Source organism: Aspergillus fijiensis (genome assembly GCF_003184825.1).
Source record: "Aspergillus fijiensis CBS 313.89 unplaced genomic scaffold BO72scaffold_11, whole genome shotgun sequence".
In the NCBI taxonomy this organism is placed as follows: domain Eukaryota; kingdom Fungi; phylum Ascomycota; class Eurotiomycetes; order Eurotiales; family Aspergillaceae; genus Aspergillus; species Aspergillus fijiensis.
In genome coordinates this window covers 435,580-458,418 of record NW_024468987.1, presented here as the reverse complement: position 1 = coordinate 458,418, position 22,839 = coordinate 435,580, and the positions used below count along the sequence as shown (strand labels likewise).

At 59.4% G+C, this 22,839-nt stretch overlaps 8 protein-coding genes across 8 annotated transcripts; 5 read left to right on the top strand and 3 right to left on the bottom strand.

Annotated features, from left to right (window-relative positions):
- Positions 1-249: 249 nt before the first annotated feature.
- BO72DRAFT_493796 (hydroxymethylglutaryl-CoA synthase) lies at positions 250-1,829 on the top strand (the record flags this gene model as incomplete). The annotated part of the gene is made up of 3 exons (XM_040948414.1): positions 250-306; positions 335-488; positions 601-1,829. The coding sequence occupies 3 exons, from the start codon at positions 250-252 to the stop codon at positions 1,827-1,829; spliced, it is 1,440 nt and encodes a 479-aa protein (XP_040803971.1).
- A 268-nt stretch (positions 1,830-2,097) lies between these two features.
- BO72DRAFT_25225 (uncharacterized protein) lies at positions 2,098-3,217 on the top strand. Its single transcript, XM_040940043.1, has one exon. The coding sequence runs from the start codon at positions 2,365-2,367 to the stop codon at positions 3,058-3,060; it is 696 nt and encodes a 231-aa protein (XP_040803970.1). The 5' UTR covers positions 2,098-2,364; the 3' UTR covers positions 3,061-3,217.
- A 2,169-nt stretch (positions 3,218-5,386) lies between these two features.
- Positions 5,387-9,363, top strand: BO72DRAFT_399068 (LEA domain protein; the record flags this gene model as incomplete). Its single annotated transcript, XM_040942114.1, has 5 exons — positions 5,387-5,648; positions 5,739-6,025; positions 6,119-6,776; positions 6,978-8,653; positions 8,707-9,363. The coding sequence occupies 5 exons, from the start codon at positions 5,387-5,389 to the stop codon at positions 9,235-9,237; spliced, it is 3,414 nt and encodes a 1,137-aa protein (XP_040803969.1). The 3' UTR covers positions 9,238-9,363.
- Positions 9,364-9,902: 539 nt separating this feature from the next.
- BO72DRAFT_445772 (lysophospholipid acyltransferase family protein) lies at positions 9,903-13,074 on the bottom strand. The gene is made up of 7 exons (XM_040944134.1): positions 12,219-13,074; positions 11,951-12,169; positions 11,633-11,888; positions 10,905-11,583; positions 10,545-10,859; positions 10,217-10,470; positions 9,903-10,108 (listed from the first exon to the last, which is right to left on the bottom strand). Exons 1-7 carry the CDS (start codon positions 12,772-12,774, stop codon positions 9,937-9,939), a joined length of 2,451 nt encoding a protein of 816 aa, XP_040803968.1. The 5' UTR covers positions 12,775-13,074; the 3' UTR covers positions 9,903-9,936.
- Positions 13,075-13,262: 188 nt separating this feature from the next.
- BO72DRAFT_399063 (pantoate--beta-alanine ligase PAN6) lies at positions 13,263-14,910 on the top strand. Its single transcript, XM_040942113.1, has 2 exons — positions 13,263-13,604; positions 13,678-14,910. Exons 1-2 carry the CDS (start codon positions 13,577-13,579, stop codon positions 14,784-14,786), a joined length of 1,137 nt encoding a protein of 378 aa, XP_040803967.1. The 5' UTR covers positions 13,263-13,576; the 3' UTR covers positions 14,787-14,910.
- A 201-nt stretch (positions 14,911-15,111) lies between these two features.
- Positions 15,112-17,760, top strand: dbp7 (putative ATP-dependent RNA helicase). Its single transcript, XM_040944133.1, has one exon. It carries the CDS (start codon positions 15,272-15,274, stop codon positions 17,666-17,668), a length of 2,397 nt encoding a protein of 798 aa, XP_040803966.1. The 5' UTR covers positions 15,112-15,271; the 3' UTR covers positions 17,669-17,760.
- A 219-nt stretch (positions 17,761-17,979) lies between these two features.
- BO72DRAFT_399058 (WD40 repeat domain-containing protein) lies at positions 17,980-19,437 on the bottom strand (the record flags this gene model as incomplete). The annotated part of the gene is made up of 2 exons (XM_040942112.1): positions 19,070-19,437; positions 17,980-18,939 (listed from the first exon to the last, which is right to left on the bottom strand). Coding segments are annotated over exons 1-2 (1,212 nt in total), but the record flags the coding sequence as incomplete, so codon positions are not given.
- A 300-nt stretch (positions 19,438-19,737) lies between these two features.
- On the bottom strand, positions 19,738-22,527 carry BO72DRAFT_25137 (Zn(II)2Cys6 transcription factor). Its single transcript, XM_040940035.1, has 5 exons — positions 22,496-22,527; positions 21,262-22,413; positions 20,503-21,209; positions 20,285-20,449; positions 19,738-20,228 (listed from the first exon to the last, which is right to left on the bottom strand). The coding sequence occupies exons 2-5, from the start codon at positions 22,099-22,101 to the stop codon at positions 19,823-19,825; spliced, it is 2,118 nt and encodes a 705-aa protein (XP_040803964.1). The 5' UTR covers positions 22,102-22,413; positions 22,496-22,527; the 3' UTR covers positions 19,738-19,822.
- Positions 22,528-22,839: the final 312 nt, after the last annotated feature.

Below are 22,839 nucleotides of genomic sequence, written 5' to 3'. Positions count from 1 at the left end.
GTCGACGACCTGAAGAGGAAATCCCGGTAGTCCGAGCTGAATCGTGGCCGGTATGCTCTGATGTACACCGTAGTCGCGAGCACTGACGCCTAGTCCAGCACCGACACCGACATCGACACCAGCCCCGACCACCGGGCTGGTCGAGCAGATATAAATACTCCAGAGTGCGACAGCTTATAGATCCAGCAACAAGCGCAACCACTCCGCAAAGCACATCATCATCTTCTTCAGTGACCCCCCCTGTTCAGCATGACCCGCCCCCAGAACGTCGGCATCAAAGCCATCGAGATCTACTTTCCCAACCGCGTAAGCTGTCTCCACTCATCTCTCCCAGGATTCATCCGGTGTGGTGTGGCGAGGACCTAACGAAACGATCCGGAGGAAGTACGTCCCCCAGCCCGACCTCGAGAAATACATGCACGTCAGCGCCGGCAAGCACACGATCGGCCTGGGCCAAACGAACATGAGCTTCTGCGATGACCGCGAGGGTATCCCATCCATGATCCATCCCCTCCATCCCCCAGTCCCCCCCCCTTGCAACCTCCCCGGTCCCCTCCCGCCTAGTAAACCGCTAACCCACGGATTTCACGGCTTGGATAGACATCAACAGCCTAGCCCTAACCGCGCTCTCCGCCCTGCTCCACAAAAACACCATCCCCCCAACCTCCATCGGGTACCTAGGCGTGGGCACGGAATCCCTCCTCGACCGCTCGAAATCCACCAAAACGGTGCTCATGCAGCTCTTCACGCCGGAAAACCCCGACGTCGAGGGCGTGGACTCCTACAACGCCTGCTACGGCGGCACCGCCGCGCTGCTGGCGGCCGTCGCGTGGATCGAGTCCTCCGCGTGGGACGGCCGCGACGCCGCGGTCGTGTGCGGCGACATCGCCGCGTATGCGCGGGAGGATGCGGCGGCCCGGCCCACGGGCGGCGCGGGGTGTGTGGCCATGCTTGTGGGGGCGGACGCGCCTGTGGTGGTGGAGGCGGGGGTGCCGCGGGCGTCGTACATGCGGCACGCGTGGGACTTCTTCAAGGCGGATTTTGGGCGGGAGGCGGCGGTTGTGGACGGGGCGGGGTCCGGGAGGTGCTATCTCGAGGCGGTGGATGGGTGTTATCGGAGTTGGGTGGAGAAGATGCTTGCGTTGGAGGAGGAGGAGGCGGAGGGGAAGGAGGATGAGACAGGGCGGGCGAGGGGGGCGGTGGGCGTTGGCATCGACGCCTTCGATTACTTCCTCTTCCACGCGCCCAACTGCAAGCTCGTGGCCAAGGCGTATGCGCGGCTGCTGTGGAATGATCTGCTGCGCACTGGGGGAGTTCCGGAGGAGCTGCGGCCGCGGGGGGCGGGTCTGGACGATGCGAGTACCCTGGGCGATAAGGGGCTCGAGAAGCAGTTGATGGCGCTGGCGCAGTCGCGCTTTGAGGAGAGGGTGCGGCCCGCTCTGCTAGTCCCGGCCCAGTGCGGGAATATGTACACCGCCAGTCTGTACTCCGGGCTCGTGGGCTTGCTGGCCTCCGTGCCGAGTGGGCGGCTCCAGGGGAAGAGGATCGGCATGTTCAGTTATGGGAGCGGGCTGGCGAGTACCCTCTTCACGCTGGTGGTGCGCGGCGACACGACTGTCATGGCGGAGAGGCTGGATCTGCACAGGCGGTTGGCGGCCCGGGTGCCCGCTGCGCCGGAGGTGTGGGATGAGATGTGTCGGTTGAGGGAGCGGGCGTTTCAGCGGAGGGAGTATGTGCCTCGTGGGAATGTGGGAGATTTGCTGCCGGGGACGTATTACTTGGAGTATGTGGATGAGATGTTGCGGAGGAGGTATGCGGTCAAGGCTTAGGTGGGTGTCTCGGAGGATGTGTGTTCATATGGATGAGAATGCTGTTCGAAATGAGGTTAAGGTGATTAAGTTAATGAATGGAGGTGGGTTGAGCTTTGCGGTAGTGTCGGATGGCGAGACGGGCTACTTAGGGCACGTTGCGTTGTATCTTGGGAGCGGTTGCGGGACAGGATGTAGGCTAGGCTGCAGGCTGTTTCACAAAGTCTAACCAACCCCAGACTGGCGGACAGGATTACCCATGAATGAAGACACCGGACATTGCGGTCATGGTTGGTAGCGAGTCCGGGGTGGTGTTCTGACAGGCCCGAGTCGCACGGCACCCATGGTTCGGATCGTACTCGAGCATCTTGACGTCAGCATGTGAAGCGTCAAAGCCAACCTCATCCATTCCCATAAAGGGTCCAGGGTGACTGACAGCGTGACTTTCCCACCCCCTCACAACCAACGACAACAACTATCAAAAATTATTACAGAGCATATCAGCCTCACAATCCCCAAGCACATCTTATTCAAGACAACCAACCGTCTACCTACAATGTGGCGCCTAACCACCAAAACCAAAGCCTCCCGCCCTCTCCTCCTCCCCAGGGGATTAGGCCATCAACCCCAAACCCAAACCCACCTCCCTCCCCTCTACAAACCACCTTCAAAGCGATCCCCCCACACCAACACCAACACCAACACCAACACCAACACCACCAGCACCAGCCCCAACCCGGCCCCGAACCCCTCCTCCTCCTACCTCACGAGCCACCACCGCAACCGCCACCCGGAATCCGACCTGGACCGCCACCTCCTGCGGCCGGAGTCCTACGAGACGTCGAAAAGCGGCACCGACGACGCGGCCGCGCACCACCCGTGGTCGTTCGACCCGACCATCACCGACCCGGCGCTGGAGGTGCTGGCCTCGGACGCCGAGTGCGCGCTGGACGACTACCGCGAGGACGACCCGCTGTACGTCAGCCCCGGCAACACGGAGGTCAGCCGGTTTCTGGACCCGATGGCCGGCGGCGCGGCGCACAACGCGGTCAAGCCGGGGTGCTCGGGGATGGGGTGGACGCGCAAGGCGCATGTGTTTCGGGTGCGGACGCAGCCTGGGGAGACGGGCTGGGGGAAGGGGTTCGAGCGGTACGAGCGGGTTTTGCGGGAGGTGAGGGGCCGGAAGAAGGTGGGTGGTGCTGAGGGGGGAGGTGCTGGTGCTGGGACAGAGGGGAAGCGGGGGAAGGGGTGATTGATTGTTTTTCTTTGGGGGGGGAGGAAGGTAGGTGATGAGGTTGAGTAAGGTGGGAGGTGGGAGGGGAATGGTAGACGGTGGAGATTTAGGGGGCTGGGTTATAGGGCTGGGTGGGAGATTGTGTACTTGACTTTACTATACTACAAGCTTTTTTGGGGTTGGGGTTGGGGTTGGGGTTATACTTGGTGTATAGTCTGGGAATATATCTCTTTATAGTTACAAGCTGGTTGTCTGCTGCAGTGGCGGTTATGTCAGGAACATTTTATGTGCATTGCTAATGCATGACTGTTTAGTTTAGTGAATTTTTGGATTGATGAGTACTATGTATTACTATGTAGAAGTTGGCAGGATCAGGTAGGGCTGGTACCCACTGACTCTCTTTTTGACTTACAAGTACTCATACAAATGTATACGGCAACCATCCCACCCCAAAGCTGCCGATCCCACTAAGAATAAATTAACGGCAGTCTAGACCGCCCACCACTCCTTCTAGCCAATCCGCATGTCGGGCTGGGCCAACGCCACGCGATCTTCCTCCATTACGTCACGCCACGATCCGGATTCCACCCCTTGGCATGCCCCATTGTCAAGTTGACGTTTAACGGACTCGAACACAATGCACAAGACAGGCATGATTCATGTTTCTGTTAATGATGGATTAGTTTAGGAAACACTAGGAGGGGTCTATTGAGTCCACAATTGAAGAGATACAAGGGTTTGATCCTACACATATGTCACTCCAAGTACATGTATTACTTGAGTATGTATTACACAGCTGTAGAAGTTGGTCAGTAGCAGACTGTACCCAATGCATACGTATCCACGCCACTGTCCGTCATCAAGCTGAATATTCAGACACCCTACCCGATACGTCACCATCGACCTGTAAAACCGGCGGGCGGGACCTCCAATTAAACTCGTGGGCACGGGCACTCTGGGTGGCTACGGTGGCTTGATCAATTCTCCGAGATGTGAAAAGTGGAGCCGCCCATGATCTCATCCGGCCCCAGCAAAACACCGGAATCCATGTCTTTGTTCGATGACAGTGACAGCCAGGTACTGAGTTGACTGACAGGGGAGGGAGACAGGGACTGCACCACTGCTGCAGAGTGGAGTCCCTCTTCGAAAAAGGATGGTATGTATGCGAAAAGTTATAGCAAAGTAGACTGCAGCAAAGTGAGAATCACTTCAGAGGATTCTCCTGAAGCCACCCATCCTTTTATACTACCGCTCATGCATGCACTCCTGCACGCTGATGTCGCTGCCGCCCCCGTACGTCGAAGGAGCAGCTGGGATCCCGTCCCGCTGCCCTAACACGATATACACATGGTACATCTCACAGTCAACGGCCACCATCCCTGCACAGCCTGACGCAATGATGATTGTGTGTCGACCTCCTCGCACCCATCGCAATGCTTCCTCCCCCTCCTAAACCCCGAGCCAGTTTCGTATCCTCGGCCGAGCAAGTGGATCCGCGATGATGAAAAAGTAAAAGAGTCCGGCATTTACACCCACTCCACTTTTGCTACAGGACAGTACCCTCTCCACTCCACTGCACTCCAGCCCTTCTTCCTTCACCCCGTACCCTGTAATGCAGTATGTTCCTGTCTCCGTGCCCTCTCCACCACCCACTCACCCTGCAGGACCGCGACGATGTCACAGACACTAGCACTAAGGCGATCCCTGCAGCCCACCCCCCCGATGTGACGCGTAGGGCTTACAGGTCGAACTGGCGTAGCCCACCCCCCTCCCCGGCAGCACAACGCTCGTAGCGCATGACGTAGGTGGATAGCGCTGCGAACTACACCCATCGACATCATCAGCGTCCTCCTCGTCACGATACACAAGATGCAACATAAAAGGGGGAGGGATGTCGGGACTCGCTGGGGTTGGATTCTCGATTCATAATTGTTCTCTTTCGCACTTGACTCAAAACCCACATCCACGACTTGTATATTAGTTTACGGTTCACGACTCCCTACCTCCCTACACCTAATTACGAAGCACAACACCACTGGACGAGGATTGGACACGATACGATACGATACGATACGACTGCCTTCGCTTGTTTGATTCAGGACTGGAGGTTCAGCACAATTACTACTATTACAACCACGACTTTATAGTATAACAGCTACGACTCGGGATCGACGCGCAGTTGCCTGTTCGAGACCACTGCCCTATACCACCTCACTCTACTGCTATCCAACGCGCCTTCCTGTTTCGCTCGACTGTCCCTGTACCATCCCACCCACAACTTCCATCACACAATCACACACAACCTACCATTCACTATCCATTGATCATCACTCTACTCCTCATCATGTCCTCCCCCTTCATCAGCAAAGTCTCCAAGCTGAACCTCAGCCCCGACTCGCGCAAGGGCACGCCCCCCAAGCTCCGCCGCGAGCAATCCGGCGCCACCGAGAAGACCGAGGACGACCCCAGCGTGCCCACCACCCCGACCCCGAAGGGCAAGGCCTCCGCCGCGCGCCACCAGTCCGAGCAGCGCGACTCGCCCGTCCCGGCGCCCAGGGATGCTCCTTCCCAGGCCTCGGCCTCGGCGTCGGGCTCCCGCGCCCAGAGTCGCGCGGGCCGCACCGAGAGTGAGGCCGGGCAGCCCCAGGAAGAACAGCCCCAGGAGGAGGGCCTGGAGGAGCAGCAGCAGCAGGAAGAAGAAGAGAATGGGCAGCAGGAGCAGCCGACGCCGAGTCTGAACGGCGGGCCGACCGAGTCACACCCCGAGCATCTCGACCTGTCCGTCCTCAAGGGCCTGGAGGTCGGCGAGGACGGGCTCATCCACGACCAGGACGGGACTGCGATCGGTCGGCTGGTCGAGGGCAAGCCCGAGGATCTGGTCGGGTATACCGTCGGCGACAACGGCGAGATCCTCGACGAGGATGGCGATCTGATCGGGGTGGTCGATGTGCTGGCGGAGGCGTTCCAGAATCAGCAGGATGGCGTGGACGCCAGCCAGGTTGATGGGCAGGATGAGGACCAGGAAGAAGCAGAAGAGGAGGGCCAGCATGAGCAGACCAATGGAATTGTCGATCAGGCGGCCGACACCGTCGGTCAGGCGGCGGATACCGCTACCGCTGCGGTCGGCAATGTCGCGGATCTGGCGGGTAAGGCTGTCTCGGAGTCCGGCGATATCAAGGATGATGCCGGCCAGACGGTCGGGAAGCTCGTCGAGGGCGAGCCCGAGGAGCTGGCGGGCAAGGTGCCCAACGACCAGGGCGAGATCCTCGGCGACGACGGTGACGTTGTTGGTCGCGTGGATGTCGCTCCTCAGGAGGCCGCGGGAAGTGCCGCCGGCTCGAGCAAGGCCGCTTCCCGTGAGTCGGGCGAGGAGGCCGAGCAGAGGGCCAGCGTCGCTGGTACGGCTGCCTCCAAGGCGACGGGCTCTGCTGCCGACAAGTCCAAGGCCGCTTCCGGAGCTCAGCCTGAGGATGACCAGAGCACCGTTGGCCCCAAGTCGACTGCTGATAATGTTTCGGCTGAGGAGCTCACCCCTGAGGATGCCGTTGGCGAGAAGCCTGAGGCTTCCGACGCTGACGAGGCTAAGGGGACCGTCGCTGAGAAATCCGAAGCGCCTGGTACGGAGGCTGACGAAGCCAAGGAGACTGTCGCCGAGAAGTCCGAAGCGCCTGGCTCGCAGGCTCCAGGCACCGAAGCTGCTGGCACTGAAGCCGACGAGGCCAAGGAAACCGTCGGTGACAAGTCCGAGGCCCCCGGCTCTGAAGTTGCTGGCACCGAGGCTGAGGGTGAGGCCAAGGAGGCCCCCGAGGAGGCCGCTGAGGCGGCAACCGAAGGTGTCCCTGAGAGCGCCCCTGGAGATGCCGCCGAGGAGAAGTATGAGACCGCTCAGGAAGAGGTCCCTGAAGAGGCCCCCGAGGAGGCAACTGAGGAGGCAGCCGAAGAGGGCACCGAAGCTGAGAAGGAGCTCCCCCCTCTCTCCTCCCTGGAGGGCCTGCGCTGCAACAAGCTGGGCAAGATCATCAACCCGGCCACCGGCAAGCCCGTTGGTGAGTTGATTGAGGGTGATGCGAAGAAGCTTGCTTCTCTCGGCGCTCAGCTTGACGACAAGGGCCAGTTCTGGGACAACCGCGGCAACGTCATCGGCCGAGCCCAGACCCTCGCTCCGGAGGAGTACCCCGATGAGCCTCCTTTCGGCGGCTTGGAGGGCCTGCACGTCGTCGAGGACGGCTGGGTCGAGGACCAGAACGGCAAGCGTGTCGGCAAGATCGTCGACGGCGACGCCAAGAAGGTCCTGGGCCGGCCTGTTGACGAGGACGGTGATGTGACCGACAAGCACGGCAACGTTATCGCCAAGGCGGAGTACTACGAGACTCCCGACGAGGAGCCCGAGCCCGAGCCTGAGACCATCGACCTCTCCAGCCTGGAGGGTCTCACCCCCAACAAGCTCGGCTATGTGATCGGCCCCAAGGGCGTCCCCATCGGTCGGGTCGTCGAAGGTAACCCCAAGGAGCTGGCCGGTAAGGAGATCCACGATGGCCAGATCTATGACGGCCCTAAGCCCATTGGACGGGTCGAGCTGATCCCCGAAAATGAGCGCGAGAAGAAGCCCGAGGGACCGTTTGCTGGTCTGGAGGGCCTTGTGGTCAACAAGGAAGGATTCGTTGAGGACGAAGAGGGCAACATTGTCGGTAAGGTGACCGAAGGTGATGTGAAGAACCTGCGCGGCCGGGCTGTCGACGAGGATGGAGACATTATCGACAAGTTCGGCAGCGTCAAGGGTCACGCGGAGCCTTACGAGGTGCCCGAGGAAGAAAAGCCCGAGGAGGTGGACCTTTCCATTCTGGAGGGTAAGGTCGTCAACAAGGCTGGTAACGTCGTTGACGGGCAGGGCCGGGTCTTCGGTCGTGTCGTCTCTGGCGGCAAGGGACTGGCTGGACGCAAGGTCGACAAGAAGGGTCAGATCTGGGGTGACGATGGCAAGGTCATTGGCCAGGCTGAACTCGTCCCTGGAGCCGATGAGCAGAAGCCCGAGGGCCCCTTCTTCGGGTTTGACAATGCGGTCGTCGGAAAGGACGGCGTGGTCACCGATGGCACTGACCGTATCATTGGTCGTGTGATCGAGGGTGACGCTAAGCGCCTGCAGGGCCGTAAGGTCGATGAGGATGGCGACATTCTCGACAAGAACGGCAACCCCATTGGCAAGGCTGAGCGCTGGGAGCCCGAGGAAAAGAAGCGTAACATCAACCCCATGGCCGGCCGCAAGGTCAACAAGGAGGGAGAGGTGCGCGATGCTGATGGCAACCTCATCGGCAAGCTGACCTCAGGTGACCTTCCTTCGTTGATCGGGAAGGAGATCGATGACAACGGCTACGTTGTGGACAACGATGGCAACAAGATTGGCGAATGTACCTTGATTGAGAACATCCCCGAGCCCGAGCCTGAGCCCGAGGAGCCGGAGGAGGAGGTGCAGGAAGAGGAGCCCGGTCCCTCCCCCGAGGAATTGGAGGCGAAAAAGAAAGAGGAGGAGGACCGTCAGCTGGCCAAGAAGATGAGCGCGATTGTTGGATCCACCTTGGACCGCCTTCGTCCTATCTGCAAGATGATCTCCGAGGTAAGACTCTAGCGCCAGGCGATGGTATAGGACTGATTGCTAACATCTCCCAGCACGTTGACAAGGCCGACCGCACTCCGAAGGAGGAGCTGGACGAGGAGCAGCTGGTCAAGGACGTGAAGCCTCTTCTGGAGGAGGGTGGCCAGATCCTCCAGGAATGCAACGGCGCGATCCGGGCCCTCGACCCCGACGGACGCATCGCCGCCACTGCGAAGGCCCGCGCCGCCTCGCACGAGGCCTCTCCAGAAGAATACGCGCTGGCTGACCAGCTCAAGGAACTCACCGACACGGTGCTGCGCACCATCGACAACGGCAAGAAGCGCATCGCCGGCATGCCTCACGCCAAGAAGGAGCTCAACCCTCTCTGGGGTCTGCTCAGCGAGCCTCTCTTCCAGATCATCGCGGCGGTCGGCCTGCTGCTAAGCGGTGTCCTTGGTCTGGTCGGTCGTCTGCTGGAAGGTCTGGGACTGGGACCCCTGGTGAAGGGCCTGCTCGGTGGCTTGGGTCTGGACAAGTTGCTCAGCAGCCTGGGATTGACCTCGCTCACCGACGCCCTGGGCTTGACTGGCCGCAAGAAGAAATAAAGGTTGAGCGCGAGCCGTGGTTGAGATTGTGATTCTTATATCTTTGTGATGTAGTTGTGACGACGAGCTTGATACCTGTACTGTTAGCTGTCTGATGTCTCCAATTTGACTGTCTTTGATCTTATCTGAATCGTGTCGTGTCGTGTCATTGGTAGCGTAGTTTGCCTGCCTTGATTAAAGATCGACATACAAGTCATAAGTTACTATGTACCAGTAAGCAGACCCCCCGCAGGGTGTTATCTCGCACGGTCATCCAGGAAGGCGAGAGGGATAGTACTGTAGATCTCCCCTAGAATTCGCCTTCATCTTATCGCATCCCAGCTATTCGTGCAGGGGGAATATGCTGGCTGATGTGGATGGTCAGTGGGGTTGCCAGGAAAACTGACCGCATTCACACCATGTGTTCATAAATCTCCCCCTAAAACCCACCACCAAGTTTGAGATGATATATCATTGATGTACTGTACGGTACTATACTACTGTGCTGTACTATATTCGTATACTTCACATTATACTCCAAAGAAACAACCAAAAAAAAAAAGAGGGTATAAAACCTTATCCTCAACCATCCCACCCCCAAACCACCCGATCACCTACACCCACAAGCCTCGACACCCATTCACCCATTCACCCCAACCCCCACACCCCACACCCCACCCCCACCCCTACCCTTTCCCTATCCAATCCCTGGGGGAAGAATCAAAGCTTCGCCGTCGGCGCGATCGCCTTCCGCCGGACCTGCTGGACGGAGAAATCCACCTCGTCGGCCGGGGTGGGGCCGGCGGTGGCGTCCTCGAACAGCCGCCGGCCCACGAGGTCGGACATGCGCATGACGCGCGAGGAGACCGTTGCGCCGTCGCGGCGGTTTTTCCTGGCCACAGACATAGGAATTAGTATCGAATGATATCTTGGGTAGAAAAGATGGGGGTCCATAAGCCCGGAAGACTTTCCGGAAGACTTTCCGGGCTGGTAAACTCACCCCTCACGTCGCGACTGCGCGATCAGCTCGGTAAAATCCCACAGGCGGCCGCGCGGGAGGACCTGGCCGGTGGCGGGATCGCGTTCGGGGGTCCATTCCGGGGCGAGGCGCACGGAGGAGGCCTTGGATCCCTTGCTCTTGGCGATGTGGATGATGCCCTCTTCGGCGAAGCGTTGGTAGGAGTTCTTCAGGGTTTCTTTGTTGACGGCTTCGAAGTAGGAGAGGTCGCCTTGGTGGTAGAGGGTTTTGCCGAGCTGTACGGGAAGTGAGTTCTGTATTCCTGGAGGGAAAACGGGATGGAAAAAGAAAAAAGGGAAAGGGGGCTTACCAGCTGGGCGTTGTCTTGGGCTTTGCTCAAATCGATCCATACGTCTTTCGGGAAGTCGAAGGGCGGCGTGAGTCCCAGTAGCGAGACCGAGCCTAACCACGACGCTTCGATGAAGGGCCAGATCAAGAAGCAGTAGAAGTCGTAGTTCTCGCGGCCGCATTGGCGCTCGGCTTCGCTGAGCTCGACGGTCAGGGGCTTGCCCGACGAGGGGTCGCGGCTGACGATGATCACGTTGTCCTTCTCGAGGCCCCGGAGGGTCTTGTCCAGGTTGGTGGTCAACCCTTCTGGCGGGAAGATGAATTCGCCGCGGAATAGCTGGGTTGGTTAGTGGATGGGCGATGCAAAGCGGGGAGAACGTACCTGCGACAGGAAAGAGACCTGGTTCATGAGCTCGGGGAACGACATGCGCTGGTAGGACGGCCCGCCGCCTTGTTTGATGCGCGTATACATGGCCGCCGAGACCAGGGCTTCGGTGATGAAGAGGTGGATCGTCATGTTGCGGTAGAAGGAGAGCTGGAAGCGGTCCACCGCGTAGTAGGTCGGCTCGACCAGTCCGGTCACCTTGCCCACAATCTGCGGCCCCAACACCTCCAGTGCGCGGTCGACGACCACTTCGGTGGGGAATCTGTAAAAGTGCGCCACGCGGCCGCCTTTGGCTTTGACCCGTTCACAGAGCCATTCGACGCGTCGCACGAGCTCGCCCTTGCCCACCCCGCGGCCACGCAGCGTGAGAAGCACCGTTCCGACCAGAGCGGTGGGCATCATGACTGACACATTGTTGATATCTGACAGCACCCGGTACCCTAACGACCTTAAGATGCGGCCTCGCTCCACATTGCTCAGCTTCTGACTGCCAACCTCGGTGATTTGGTCTGGGAGCCGTGTCAACTGCTGGGTGATGAACTCTTTCAGGCTCCATGGTTCATGGAAGCGGACGTCGACCCGACCCAGCTTCAAGGACAAGACGGACGAGGAGGAAAGAAAATCCGCCAGGTTCTCCTTTCGTTTCGGCTGACCCAACAGCTCGCTGATGTAGGACCTGGAGTCGCGATTAGCCAACAGCCACGGACCAGGACTTGGCGCCATACTCAGTCTCGATGACCTTGTCGTATTGTGTGCTAACAGGGCAGATAATCGTATCTTCCACCCGGCCCGACAAGACACTATCCAGGATAAAGCTCAGGATCCCAAATTTGGGCGACAGCAGCTTCCCCGTCCGCGACCGACCACCTTCAATAAAACACTCGAAGTTGAACCCCTGCTGCAGGAGCGTGTCGATATACGCCTGCACGACAGTATTATAGAGCGGATCATTCCCAAAGCTCCGACGAATCCACATCGCCCCTGCGCCCACCATCCGTCAGCCGTCCGTACAGATAAGCAAAGCCGAGCAGCCGTAATCTTACCTGCATGCTGCAAGAATGGGCCCACCAGCGGGAAATTGAGATTATCACCGGCGACCACCACCGGAAGCCCGATCCCTAGACGGTAACAGATCAACTGCAGCGACACATAGTCGACGTGGGATTTGTGGCACGGCAGGAAGACAATGGATCGTTTCTTCCGCGCCGCCTCCTCGGCCACCGACCTTAACCGAAGGACCTCCTCGCTAGACACATGGATCCCTACCCGACATCAGCACCCATATCAGCCACCGTTGTGCCCAATACATACCCTGATGATACGCCCTCGTCAGCAGCTGCGTAGCGACATAGTAGGCGCCACGAATGAACCGCCTGCTCTCCATCTTGCAGATCATATTCTCCAGCATGGAGTCGACCACCTCCTTGAGGTGGGTCTCGATCTCATTCCGCCGGTGCACCTTCTTCGCGTCCCGCGACGGACCAGGGACCACGTCCAGCAGCCCTTCCTGCACTTCCACCGCCAGACGCAGCTCGGCCAGCTCCTTCACTTTCCCCTGCAGCAGCGGGCTGGCGAGGATGCGGGACTTCATGCGCTCGGAGAAGCCTGGGTAGAAGATGGGCTGGCCGATGACCTGGTCGTAGGCGCGCCAGCCGGTGCCGGACATGTAGAGGCTGACCTCGCGGAGGAAGTCGAAGGGGTTCTCGCGGAAGCGCGCCATGTGGCGGACGAGGTTGCGCTCGGTGATCTGGTCATCTTGGGGCTCGGGCCCGCCGGTGACGCCGCTGGGGTGGATGGTGAGCTTGTTGCCGACGATCTCGAGGTCGGGGGCGGATTCGCCGACTGGGGGGTTGGTGTCGGAGGGCATTGTAGTTGAGATTGGGGGGGTTGTGGTGGTGCTATACGCGGGAACGCCGAGGGAATTGTTTGTTGGTCGGACAGGGATGGGAGATGGAGATCAAGCTCAACACGGTTCGTTAAAGCATCAGGCAATGAAGATGAAGATGAAGGTGAAGTTGAAGAAGAAGATGATCAGGTGAGAGGAAGTGGGTAGAGAGCTGGAGCCATGATCAGATAGCTCCAGGATGCTGGGAGAGGAAAGAGAAGACAAGAGGGGAGGGAATTGGAGTAAGAAACGAGAAAAGGGACGATCTCCGCGCTATTTCCCCAGAGTACGGAGTGGCTTGACCGTTTGTTAACTTACCGTGGACAGTACGTTAACTTACCTCGGATGTGCTCACGTGAAAGTGACGGTACTGTACCAGGAGACACTAGAGACACTAAACCCAATGGAGAAGCAGCGGCAAAGGATGAGGTCAACGCAGCAGCCATCAGCACGATCCATCATCCCATCCCCTTCTACCTTTTCCTCCCCTCTCGCCTCTTGCGTCTGCCTGGTTCGGGATGGACCGCAGACCATCCATGCGATCATTTCCAGATGATCTGACCCCGGCCATTTCCTCCAGAAACTTCACTGACCATTTCCCCTGTCGACCGCCGTCCCCTTGAAGCATCACCCCAAGACGGTAGTTAGCAGACAGAACAGAACAGAACAGCTCCACAGCGGGGACCCGCAAAGGCAAAGAAGCATTCATCGCATCCGCCAGACCGAACAGCCACCCAAAAATCCATCCAACACCTCGATCCTTGTCACCGCACCCCCAGACACAATGTTCACCTTACGACGGCAATTCTCCAGTACGCACCCATCTCCTCTGCACATCCACCTCTCCCCATGCACCACAACCCATACTAACACTCCTCCAAAAAGCCGCCGCATCCCGCCTCAAACCCTCCACGTCCAGCACAATGACCACCCCCGCACCTCCCAACAAACAGCACACCTTCCAAGTCTTCCGGGACGTGCCCCCGCTTCGCGCCCTCCGCCGAGAAATGCTCCTCTCCAACCGGACCGTGGGCCTCGTGCCGACGATGGGCGCCCTCCACGAGGGCCACCTGTCGCTGATCCGCCAAGCGGCGGCCGAAAACACGGACGTGATCGTCAGCATCTTCGTGAACCCGACGCAGTTCGGCGTGAACGAGGACCTGTCCAGCTACCCGCGCACCTGGGAAAGCGACGTCGCCAAGCTGGAGGCGCTGAACGCGGAGCTTGCTGGCTCCACCAACAATACAAACAACGCCTCCCCGCAGCCCCAGGGCCGCATCACCGCGATCCTCGCCCCGACCGCGCAGGTCATGTACCCGTCGCTGCCGCCGACCTCGGAGATCGACGGCGACGGCTCCTTCGTGACGATCACGCCCATCGCCCGGAAGCTCGAGGGGGCGGCGCGGCCCGTCTTCTTCCGCGGGGTGGCGACCGTGTGCATGAAGCTGTTCAACATCGTGGGCGCGGAGCGCGCGTATTTCGGCCAGAAGGATGTGCAGCAGACGGTCGTGGTCCGGCGCATGGTCAAGGATTTCCACGTGGATACGGAGATCAAGATCGGGGCGACGGTGCGCGAGGCCGATGGGTTGGCGATGAGTTCGCGGAATGTGTATCTCGGGAGCAGAAGGCGGAGCGTGGGGTTGGTGCTGTATCGCGCGTTGAAGGCGGCGGAGGAGCGGTATGCAGGCGGGCAGAAAGTGCAGCGGCGGGAGATTCTGGAGGCGGCGGAGGAGGTCACGGCGCAAGTCCTCAAGGAGCAGGAGGCGCTGGGCCCGCACCAGCGCGCGCGGTTCGAGGTCGATTACATCTCGCTGGCGGATCCAGAGACCTTGGAGGAGCTGGAGGTTGTCGACCCCGAGAAGGGGGCGATTCTGAGTGGCGCGATCAAGATGGCGCCGCTGGAGGAGACGGCCCCCGGCGAGGACTGCGGGCTGGGCGAGGGCAAGGTGCCCGTGCGGCTGATTGATAACTTGATCTTTGCGCCGCGGGCGTAGCTGCTTGCTTGCTTGGTTGGTTGCTTCGGGTCAGGTTCTACGCGCTATACCGAACAGTAGTGTCCATATACCCCAAACCACCCAGAAAAGATGTTTTATACAATGTAAACTAGACTAAATACAGACCATATACCTATAATCCAAACCCCATAATTAAATTGCCAATCACTAACCCTCCACTCCCTCCCCCAGATCCTCCGGGTTAAGCGCATACCAAGAAAGGAAAATAGGGCACATGGAGAGGGCTCGGAAGGAGACTCGGCCCGAGAAAATTTCCCATCCGCAAAGCTGTTCCTCCTGCAGTGGGCAGTTCAGTTCCCCTCCGCAACCGCAGTCCGACCGCCTCAGAGAAAATCAACGGTCTGGAACAAACCAGCAATTAAAAAAACTCAACCTCGAATCCCCCCTCACCCAACAACCCCGTCCCTCGTCAACACCTACAATACTACCAAAACCCATCTCACGAACCCCTCCCCCCAAAAAAGATGGCCGACGACGGCCTCCTCCTAAATTTCACCCTAGGAGGCGACACCGTGCTCAACGCCACCACCACCAAAGTCAAAGGCGGCACATGGCGGGACCGGCTCAGCGCAAAGAAGATCGCGGCGCACCGGAAGACGCCGCGCGACCCGAACGCGCCCAAGCCCGAACACACGAGCAAGAACCCCAACCGGATCGCCGTCTCATCGCGGCCGGTGAAGCGCCAACGGACGGACGACAGCACCACCAACAACAACTCCGGCCCAAACAACCATACCCGCGGCAATCAAAACCAGTCGGCGCGGCCGTTCGTCTCCTCGCTTTTCACCAAGAATCCTGTCCCCCAGAATGCGGAGGCCGAGCCTAAGGATGGAGAGGAGGGGGTGGAGGTGGAGGAGGCGAAGCCGACGAACGCGCCGCTGATCGATGGGCTGGATACGTTTACGAATCTGGGGTTGTCGGAAGCGCTGGCGGCGCATCTGCTGACGAAGTTGGGGGTAAAGGCGCCGACGGCGATTCAGAAGGCGTCGATCTCGCAGCTGCTCAAGGAGGAGAGCGATGCGTTTATCCAGGCGGAGACGGGGTCGGGGAAGACGATGGCGTATCTGCTGCCGTTGGTGCAGCGGCTGATGAGCATCTCCAAGGCGTCGGCGGGCGGGAAGGATGGGGTGGCGATTGGGGGGGCGCCCGCCTCCTCCGGCGGCGCGGAGTCGTCGGTCGTGCATCGAGATAGTGGGTTGTTTGCCATTGTGCTGGCGCCGACGCGCGAGCTGTGCAAGCAGATTGCGGTCGTGTTGGAGGGCTTGCTGCGGTGCGCGCACTGGATCGTGGCCGGCACGGTGATCGGTGGCGAGAAGAAGAAGTCCGAGAAGGCGCGGCTCCGGAAAGGGTTGAATATCCTGGTCGCGACGCCGGGTCGGTTGGCGGATCATCTGGAGAACACGCAGGCGCTGGATGTGAGTAATGTGCGGTGGTTGGTGCTGGACGAAGGTGATCGGTTGATGGAGCTGGGGTTCGAGAAGGAGCTGCAGGGTATCATTCAGAAGCTGGACGCTCGGCAGCGCCCCTGTCGCATCCCCGGGGTGCCGGCCAAGCGCACGACGATCCTGTGCTCGGCGACGTTGAAGATGAACGTGCAGAAGCTGGGCGAGATCAGTCTGAAGGACGCGATCCACGTGCAGGCGGACCCCGCCGACGAGGACCCCGAGGCCGTCAAGAACAAGGACGAGGACGAGGCGTTCCGCGTCCCCGCGCAGCTGAAGCAGTCCTACGCGATCGTCGCCGCCAAGCTGCGGCTGGTCTCGCTGACGGCGTTCCTGAAGCGGACGTTCATGCGCAAGGGCTCCGTGATGAAGGCGATTGTCTTCGTCTCGTGTGCGGACTCGGTGGATTTCCACTACGAGCTCTTCACGCGCAAGCTCAAGGCCGAGGAAGACGACAACAAGAAGGACAGCGACGGAAGCTCCGACAGCGACGACAGCTCCTCGTCGAGCGAGGATGAAGATTCCGACAACGACAAGAAGCCAGCCACCAAACCCAACGAGCACGGCACCGTCGCCCTGGCCACCGCGTTCTCCAACCCCTCCAACCCCGTGATGCTGCACCGACTGCACGGCTCGCTGCCGCAGCACGTGCGCACGGCGACGCTGGGCGCGTTCGCGCGCAGCCGCGAGGCCTCGGTGCTGATCTGCACGGACGTGGCGTCGCGTGGTCTGGATCTGCCCAACGTGGACCTGGTGGTCGAGTACGACCCGGCGTTCAGCGCGGAGGACCACCTGCACCGGATCGGGCGCACGGCGCGTCTGGGCCGCGACGGACGGGCGCTGCTCTTCCTGATGCCCGGCTGCGAGGAGAACTACGTCGACATCCTGAAGCGCGGGTACCGCGACGGCGGCAAGGCGCTGACGCGGCTGAACGCGGACGACATCCTGAAGCGCGGGTTCGGCGGCAACGTGCAGGCGCAGAGCAAGGACTGGGAGGTCAAGACCACGGACTGGCAGATGGACGTCGAGCGCTGGGCGGTCGACCACCCGCAGTACCTGGAGATGGCGCGCCGCGCGTACCAGTCGCACATCCGCGCCTACGCGACCCACATCGCCAGCGAGCGCCACATGTTCAACATCAAGGAGCTGCACCTGGGCCACCTGGCCAAGAGCTTCGCGCTGCGCGACCGGCCCAGCAAGATCAACGTGCCGGGCCTGCGGCAGAGCAGCAGCGACGCCAAGAAGGACTTCAAGGCGGCGCGCAGCGGCAGCAGCAGCAGCACGGCGGGCGGGAAGAAGCGCAAGGCCGGCGAGGATGACGGGGACCGGGGCGCCGCGGATGTGTCTCTGGCGGCGCAGAAGATGAGAGCCAAGATGAAGGAGCACATGGCGGGGGCCAACGAGTTCAATCTTGCTTAACTAACCTTCACCTTTTTTCACATTTCTTCCAACAAGACCAAAAGCAAGAGCATGTAAATAATCCAGAGATTGACGGATACAGACCATTTCAATAGATATCCCACAACGAGATCTTCCCATCCTTGGACCCAGCCGCCAGCCAGTGGGTATTCTGGACTTTGTGATTGCGTAGTCGCCGATGGACGGCCGCCAGGCCGCCTCCTCTGCCGTTAAGGCCTGTAAGCGTACGCTCACTGGAGCCAACACCTCCACCGTCATCATCACCTTCACCCTCCTCCCCATCCCAATCCCCCGTCCCCACCCCCGCAAAAGCAACAGCATAACACCCCTCCCTATGCCACTTCAAAACCGCCACCTCCTTCAGCGTCTTACACGAATAAACCCGGACCCTGGAATCCCACCCGGCCGTCGCCAAGATGCGCCCATCGGACCGCACCCTCAGCCCCTGCTGCCCGGCATGCCGCGTCTTCACCACCTTGGCCGGCTGCTCCCTCGCCAAGCCCCCAGCGCCAGCTTTCCGAAGAAAAGGATGCATAACGACCTTCGCATCGGCCGCGGACGAGAACACCCACTCGCCAGACGGAGCAGCATCGATCGATAGCACCGGCTGGTCGTGCGCGCGGCTCGCGTACAGCTTCTCCCATTTCCAGCTGCCCGCTGCAAGACCCTGCTGCTGCTGCTGCTGCGGACCCAGACCCTGGAAGGGGACGGGAGACCGGAAGACCATCACGCTGCCGTCCTCGTACGCGGCCGCGACGTGGAGGTCCCGCCCCTCGGGGCTAAGAAAGAGGGTAAGCGCCATGACCATGCCGGTTTTGACCTCGCCGTCGGCGGGGATGGTGCAGACGCGCCGCTCGGTGGGGAGGTGGAACAGGTCGATGGCGCCGGAGTTGAGGGCGTTGGGGACGGCGATGAGTACGGGGGAGGGGGACTTGTCCCGGGACGGAGGCTCAGGCTCGGCCTCCGCTCCTCCATCCCCATCCCCATCCCCATCCGAAGGCACAGCCACCGGCCCAGACAGCAGCGCGGGGAGATCCACCCACGCAAAGGCACAAAAGTTCAACGCGTTCACAGGCAGCGAGTGCACCAACCACGGCTGCCTGCCCGCGCCCGCACCCGCACCTGCGCCTTGCCCTGCCTCTCCTCCCGTCTCCGCCGGAGGGCCCGTGGAAGCAGCAACCCCAAGAGAATCGACCGGCAACCCCCTCCGCAAATCTACCTCCTCAGCAACACTGAACCGCCACACCCTCAACTTGTGATCGCGGCCATGTCTGTCTTTCATCAGCAAACCAAACCTCTCAAAAAGCCCCTCAATTCCTAAACCTCTCAAACAAGCAAGCCAAAACAGAACCAACACAACATAAATAAGCAAGGGAAGGGGAAGGGGAGGGGCAAACCCACGTAAAAACCTCCGTAACCCCACTACTCCCATCCCCCCGAAACCGGGCATAAACACCCAGAACGGCGCCGTCGTGCGCCTTCCACACGGCAATGGGCCGCTTCGAGACCAGATCCCAGACGGCGATCCAGCCGTCGGCGTCACCGGACACTAAGCGCAGGTTATGGTGGTAGATGTGCAGGCTGTGGATCTGGGCGGCGTGGCCGCGGAGGATGTAGGTTGGGGTTGCGGGGGGTTTGGTTTGGGGGGTGGTCATTGCATTGGTTCTATTATGTTAAAGAACTGGGAAAGGGGGGTATGAGGGTGTTTGAGTGAGTGATTGGGTTCGGTTTGTGAGAAGGTGGAGGTTGATTGGAATTATAGATGGCGGATGTATGGAAGTTGGTGTTAGATTCATGCAGAAGGTGGACGCGGATCTGTGGTTGACGGGCGGTCTTGGCGTTCCGGGTTGATGGACTGCATGGGATTCAAGCTTCTATATCCAACCGTTCTGAAAAGAATGGCACAAGGCCAAGCTGATTGAGTAGTTCTTATATTCACAGCGTCTTGTGTTTTATACACGGAAAGAGGTTGCAAGATGAACATGTCTAAGTTTAACCAATGCCGGGAATATAGAATATGCTAAATTACTGTACACTCTAAAGCACCAAATGTCCACCCTCGCTGGATAGCGCCCAAGAACCCCAACCAACGCCTGATCACTCGTAAACTACAATCAAAAGCCCAAGGCTACAACCCACGACTACCCCCCACACCTACAACCCAAACGTAAACCCCCCCAACGCTCGATGCGGCGCAACATAATGATCCTGGTACGGATGGTTCTCCATCGAGAAATCCGCCGACGCCATCAGCGGGTTGACCAACCCCACGATCTTCGACTCTGGCGGGATGTGGCTCGGTCGCAGGGGCGCATCAGGATGGTCACTGCCATCCCCACTCCCAAACATGGCCACGATCTCCTCCGACGTCGCCATGGGCGGGCCGTGGTGGCTGCTCCACCCCCACGCCGCCTGCAGCTCGTTCTTGACGTTCTCCGTCCGCCACCCCGTCTCCTTGATGATGTTATCCAAAATCTCGAAGACCTCGTGCTGGGCCTCGCGCGTCACGAGACATCCGGCGGCGATGGCCAAGAACCGGATGGATAGACTCGCTACGCCCCTGCGAAAAAAGGTTAGCATATGGAGTGGAATAGGCGATGCACCAACAAAACTCACCGATCCTTCGAGTGCGCGACAATCCCGCAGATGTCTCGCGCGTGGCCCTGTTGGACGGTCTGCATTTCCGCGCTGAACTCGGACTCGAGGGGGTTCGTTTTCGTCAGCAGGATGCGAGTGGTATGGTATAGCAGTTGAGCCACGATTGTAGAGCGTTTGATGAGCCTTCCCGAGTTAGTCTATGACACAAAACACAGCAATCAACACAGCAAGCTCACCATATCTCCGGGAAGACGGATTTGGAGTTCGTCTGCCAGGAATGAAGATAGCCGACCGGCATCATGGACCGTGGCACGGCCCGAACCCATTGATCGCACCATTCGTTATACGTACACCACTCCTGGTATCGCTGGCTCACCCGTGCGTCACTGATGGGATCGTCCACGCCCTGGTCCTGGCCCATCGACGACCGGAAGTTCGCGACCTTGGCACAGATGAAGACCATCTTGTGGGTCCAGGCTTCTTCGTTGCCTGCTACACTCGGCTGGGCCTGGTCAAACTCCAAATCAACACCCCAGGAGTCTGGGTTCCAAGAGAGCGCCCAGTTGAAGTGCAGACAGCTGATCAGCTCCATGCTAACGTTCAACCAGAAACACGCTCCCCCGAGTCCAGGGGTCTTCGCATCCCAGTTGCATTCCTTGATCAAGGCTCGAGCTCCGGCGATATGGCTCATGCCCTGGATCGGTCGACCCGACATCAGCTCGTAGATGTTCAGAAGAATGGCGGTTGTGGCACACAAAGCAGAGTCGCGATCCGGATCCTGCAAGGACCGCAGAAGATACTGAGAGGCTTCGTCGTGAAAGAGTGCGGGCTTCTGCTCGCCGTAAGATGGGTTCACATGGTACAGATGTCGCGCACCACAAGCCAAAATAGCCTTAAAGAGCATTGGCTCCTCTAACGCATGGAATGGCAATACCTGGGTAAACTGGCGGGGTCAGCTACGTGCCGGAGCCATACATCACAATACCCAAACTCACATGCTTTACCGCATCCATGGCGTCCATCCATAGCCCAACCTCTTCTACAAATACTTGCAGGAGAAACACCTCTTCTGGGTTGTTGAGACATGTATGGTTGGTCGAGTTGATATGGCCATGTCGTGTCGACCGAAAGGGGGCATACGAGGTACTTGGGTCTGGGAATAATGAGGCTGAATGAGAAAGGCTGCTGAGTGATGCGCCAATATTGTCGGACTGAGCATTCCCGAACCCTTGCATATAGCTATCCTTGACCGTGGCGGACGCGTTCGAGTTCAGCGATCCCGCCATGCCGTGAGGCTCGGCTTCCTCAGCAACAAGCGGAGGGTACCTCTCGAATCCGCCCACGTATTCAGACGCGATGATCCGAGACTCATCGCGAAAAGTGATCCCTTTCCCCTGGAGACGGACCACACAGTGCGGCGGTGTCGCGGTCTGGGTGTCGATAAAATTCAAGCGGATGCCACGCCGGCAGATTCTGCCCGACTTGCGGCAGTTCTGACATTGATGCAAGGCCTCGTCGCACTTGAGGTGCCGTTCTCGACAGGTCAGACAGCCAGTCCGGACGCGCCGCGGCTTCGTCGCGAACTTGCCCTTCCGTCGGCCGCGGCTAGCCGACGTGCGTGGTGTGTTCACCGAAGCGCTGTTCGGGGTCGAGACCCCGCCTTCGTCGGAGGGGGTCGGAGTCGTCCCTTGCGTGGTGACCTCGGCCGCTAAGAAGGGGCTCTGGTCGTCCAACTCCAGGTCGGGAATATCCGCAACCGCCCCAGGATCCGTCAGGTCCAGCACAATGTCAAGGTCCAGTGTCGGCAAGACATGGTCGTGGACGGTGGAGGCCATAGCAGGCCGGCTTTATCGAGTGATGCCCGTACTAGGCTGGAGGATGTTCAGTGTCCCGATGCGATCATCTACAAGCCCCGAATTCAGCCCCAGAGACGGTGACTCTGCATGGTGACAATATCGACGGCCGCCGTGAAGGCTATTTCTGGTCCGCGCACCAGATTCACATGTGGCAGCGGTAGCTCGGAGGGAGGGGCGAAGCAAACGGCGACAGTGTGCTGTAGAGAGAAGATTCACAAAAGACCGCGTCCTGGAAGTTGGATGCATGTGCATCGGCCGCTGAGGTGAGGCTCGTAAACCGTGGGGTGGACACTAAGCTAGATCAACAAATGTCAGCTTGCAGGGATCAACCATAGATTCTAAAGCAAAGCTCAGCAGGTGGACGAGTACGAACATCAAATAGAATGCAGCTCACAGCGTCTCTGGAGGACTGGATAAATGGATGAAAGGGAAGCCGGCCGGCCATCTCGAAAGATTTGCGGGGGAAGTCGCTCTGCCTGTGGCATGGAGAGCTAACCCCAATGGGTCTAGTGCAAACAATCCGGTGCAACCGCGGAACTCCGGATTCGACCAACTACTCCGTACATTTCTATAACAACATTCGCTATTTTCTAGTGCCTAATGAATATGCAGCATGCTTTTGAATGGGTATACCACCTTCCAGAATCACTAATATGATTGATGGCCCCAGATTATATCGGACTTCGCAGTCACGGCCAGCAGGAGTTAATGGCTGCA